The sequence below is a fragment of the Chanos chanos genome, chromosome 8 (assembly GCF_902362185.1).
Source record: "Chanos chanos chromosome 8, fChaCha1.1, whole genome shotgun sequence".
Lineage (NCBI taxonomy): Eukaryota > Metazoa > Chordata > Actinopteri > Gonorynchiformes > Chanidae > Chanos > Chanos chanos.
This window is the reverse complement of record NC_044502.1, coordinates 3,338,652-3,342,140: the sequence shown is the minus strand read 5'-3', so window position 1 is coordinate 3,342,140 and position 3,489 is coordinate 3,338,652. Positions and strand designations below refer to the sequence as shown.

At 46.8% G+C, this 3,489-nt stretch overlaps 1 protein-coding gene across 1 annotated transcript; it reads left to right on the top strand.

The window, feature by feature from the left end:
• Positions 1 to 2,376: 2,376 nt before the first annotated feature.
• On the top strand, positions 2,377 to 3,489 carry LOC115819811 (high-affinity lysophosphatidic acid receptor-like). The gene has a single exon (XM_030783320.1). It carries the CDS (start codon positions 2,377 to 2,379, stop codon positions 3,487 to 3,489), a length of 1,113 nt encoding a protein of 370 aa, XP_030639180.1.

Here is a 3,489-nt window from a genome sequence, read left to right as displayed (position 1 = left end):
CAAAATCTTTCTGAATTGGGATAAGGCTCCGTGTGCCCGCATATTTTAGCGAAGTTGTTGGTTGTGTTCTAGCTTTAGTCTCAGGCAGTTGTATTGCTCATTGACTTCTAATGCTTTCTTCTGCTGTTGGCCACATGTCTTGTTAGCAACAGTTGAAGACCTCATCTGAACCATCAAAACCCTATAATTATCTGCAGTCATACGTGACAGATTAATTGGTCAAGGATGTCTAAAGAGTTGAATCTGAGGTGACTGGAGACAAAAGTGCAGTTGTTCTCATATGATGTTACACTATATTAAGCGTTCAGAAACCGTTGTTCGTATCTGAGAGCTGGTTGCGTTGAGCCATGGAAAACCAAACGGGGGAAGTAGCTTGAGAAGGATCATTTGTAGCTGCTACAGCCAAATCCCAACTGTCTATGGCATTCCACGCACTTTTTTGTTTGGGGGGGGGGGGGGGGGGTCTGTTAAGAGGGTCGTTGCTTAGCCTGTGAGAAAAGGAATTTTACAACCCACTTCCCCCGTTTTTTTGTTGTTGTTGTTTATTTTTGTTTGTTTATATATATATATATATATATATATATATTTAGATTTTTAGATTCAACTGATCTCATTATTTATTTGTTTAAACCTTGATGTGAAACACACACACAAAATAGGCTTATCGCTCTGTCTGATAGCTTTCTCCAGATTCTACACTCCAGAGTACTTAAAATCGAACACCAATGTAATCCTTACACACAGTGTGTGTATAATTAATTCTTAGTACTGAATCTATTTAATTCATTTCTGAATATTTCTCCCTTTCTTCTTCCTTTAGTGGAGAATGGTATGATATCAACGGTTTGAATCAATTTGATTTTTTATGTTGGGTTTAATGGTGGCAAACCAACTCGCTTATTTATAAAGCAACTAAAGTTGTGAGGTCAAGGTCACCTTCAATTAATTAGTCTCCATTTTTTTTTTGTGCCCATTTATTCTTTGGGACAAAGACATTTCTGTCTGTTATTGATAAGTACGCAGTCGTTTGATTGGATAAACCTATAGTTTAACTAGAATAGTATACTTCGGTTATGAATGGCCCAGTGTTACCATTACAGTTTCATGGTGTTGACTTTTCCACAGCACAAAGCAAGCACTATTAACAAGTGGACCGTAGAGATCTTTGGAATGGCTAGCACAGGTTTCCTGTGTAAACCGAACAAAAACGTATTTTGTGTGAACTAAATTACAGACTGAACGTTAAGGGCAAAAATGACCTTTTTGAAAGCAAATCTACTGGAGCTTTGAACTTGTGTGATGAACAAAACAAGCCTCTGTTACACATTAAGGCCAACAAACGACAATAAATCAAATCAATACAAACATCCTTTATCGTGTTATTTAAGAGGTCAAATGCCACAGAAACAGGAGAACACAAATGTCTTCCTGTTTCACTAGAGACTAGGCCAAGTACAATACCACCAGAGCGCTCACATGCTCCTTTAAACCCTCTTTAATGGACAAATTAGACGACTGACTCTTGTAGTCAAGTTTCCTATGCCACGAACACTATCATAGTGACAGTTCGTTCATAACCACTAGTGAATGTGAGAGCATAGCAAATGGCATCGGTTTCGCATCTGCCACACGTGATTGGCTTGCTTTGAAGATTCCGTCAAACACGACTGGTAGACAGCTAGAGTCAGTTATGATGTGGGGCAGTGAAAAATGATCTGGCAACTTTCAGATTTAATCTCATGACCAGTGTTTTGTTTTTTGTTTTCCTTTTCTCAGTTTTCCCTCACCATGTAACATTGTTTCCTGGTTTCTCTGACTTTTCCAGGTCTGTGGGTTTTGGGGTTTTTTTTCGGTCTTTGAGAGTCGTTGAGAGGGAGGCCAGTCACAGTCTGCCTACTCTCAGTGTAGGAGCCGGTGCAAACCATTGCTATGTGCAGCGTCATAACCAGTAACCACAGCAACAGCTGACTGTCGGTGAGTCAACGGTTTTCTTCTCCATCTTTTTTTTTTTTTTTAAATTAATTTAATCAAGGAAAGATATCAGTCGTGCTCAAGCAGCACAACACTGAGTTTTTTCTGACTGGACTCTTGTGTTTTGTAATATTCATGTTTAATTAACACAGTTTAGTCTTTGTCAACTTGCCAACAAGCACTGTAAATCCATCTTTTGAGCTGGTAATCATTTAACATCTGCAAGGTGATAGCATGTCTCTAGTCTTGCTTTTTTCTTTTTCTTTCTTTCTTTCATTCTCATCTTTAGTCGTCACAGATGCTGAGAGAGGTCAGAAACTGAATAAGGAATATGACAATATGGATCCTCCAAATTACGCAGAAATCGCCTGTGCCTGACTCCTTGCTGGTTGCCTAGCAACAGCCATGCCCGTTTGCAATGGCAGCGCCCTTGAGGGGCGTGGCCTTCTTGAGACGAACGCGACGAAACTGCAGCCTCAGAGGTACAGCCCTTTGCCCGTGCCGCTCAAGGTCGTGCTGTCCGTCGCCATGGTGACCACCATCGCCGTCGGTTTCCTCGGCAACGCCATCGTCTGCATGATCGTGTACCGCAAGCCGGCGATGCGCTCGGCCATCAACATGCTCCTGGCGACCCTGGCGTTCTCCGACATCATGCTCTCCCTCGTCTGCATGCCCATCACCGCCGTCGCCGTCATCACGCCACACTGGCGCTTCAGCCCGGAGCTCTGCAGCGTCACCGTCATGCTCTACTGGTTCTTCGTCTTAGAGGGCGTGGCCATCCTCCTCATCATCAGCGTGGACCGCTTCCTCATCATCGTCCAGCGGCAGGACAAGCTGACGCCTCACCGCGCCCGGCTGATGATCGGTTCCTCCTGGGTGCTCTCCTTCTTCATCGCCCTCCCGTCCATGGTGGGGTGGGCGGGGCCAAAGCCGCGGTGCATGCAGGGCTACAGCGAGTCCCTCGCCGACCGCAGCTACGCCCTGCTCCTGGCCGCCGCCGTTTTCTTCGTCCCCGTCAGCGTCATGCTCTACTCGTACCTGCGCATCCTCAACACGGTGCGACGCAACGCGCTCCGCATCCACAACCACGCCAGCCAAAACGGCCTGGGGGCGGAGCCCGGGGGCAAGCTGGGCCTCTGCGCCCTCCGCCGGCCCCCGCAGCTCAACGTGGACATGAGCTTCAAGACGAGGGCCTTCACCACCATCCTCATCCTCTTCGTCGGCTTCTCCGTCTGCTGGATGCCGCACACGGTCGTCAGCCTGCTGGCCGTGTTCAGCCAGCGCTTTTATCTCAGCGCCACTTTCTACCCCATCAGCGTGGGGGCGCTGTGGCTTAGCTACCTGAAGGCCGTGTTTAACCCAATCGTTTACTGCTGGAGGATACGCAAGTTCCGAGAGGCCTGTCTGGAGTTTATGCCCAAGGGCTTTCGCCTTGTGCCGCGGCTACGAGGGCGGAGTCGGCGAAGGGTTCGACCCTGCAGCATCTACGTGTGTATGGAGGCCCAGTCTACTGTATGA

What these genes read in the sequence shown, in the direction of transcription:
- LOC115819811 (XM_030783320.1), top strand. Translation starts at nt 2,377, where the DNA reads ATGCCCGTTTGCAATGGCAGCGCCCTTGAGGGGCGTGGCCTTCTTGAG.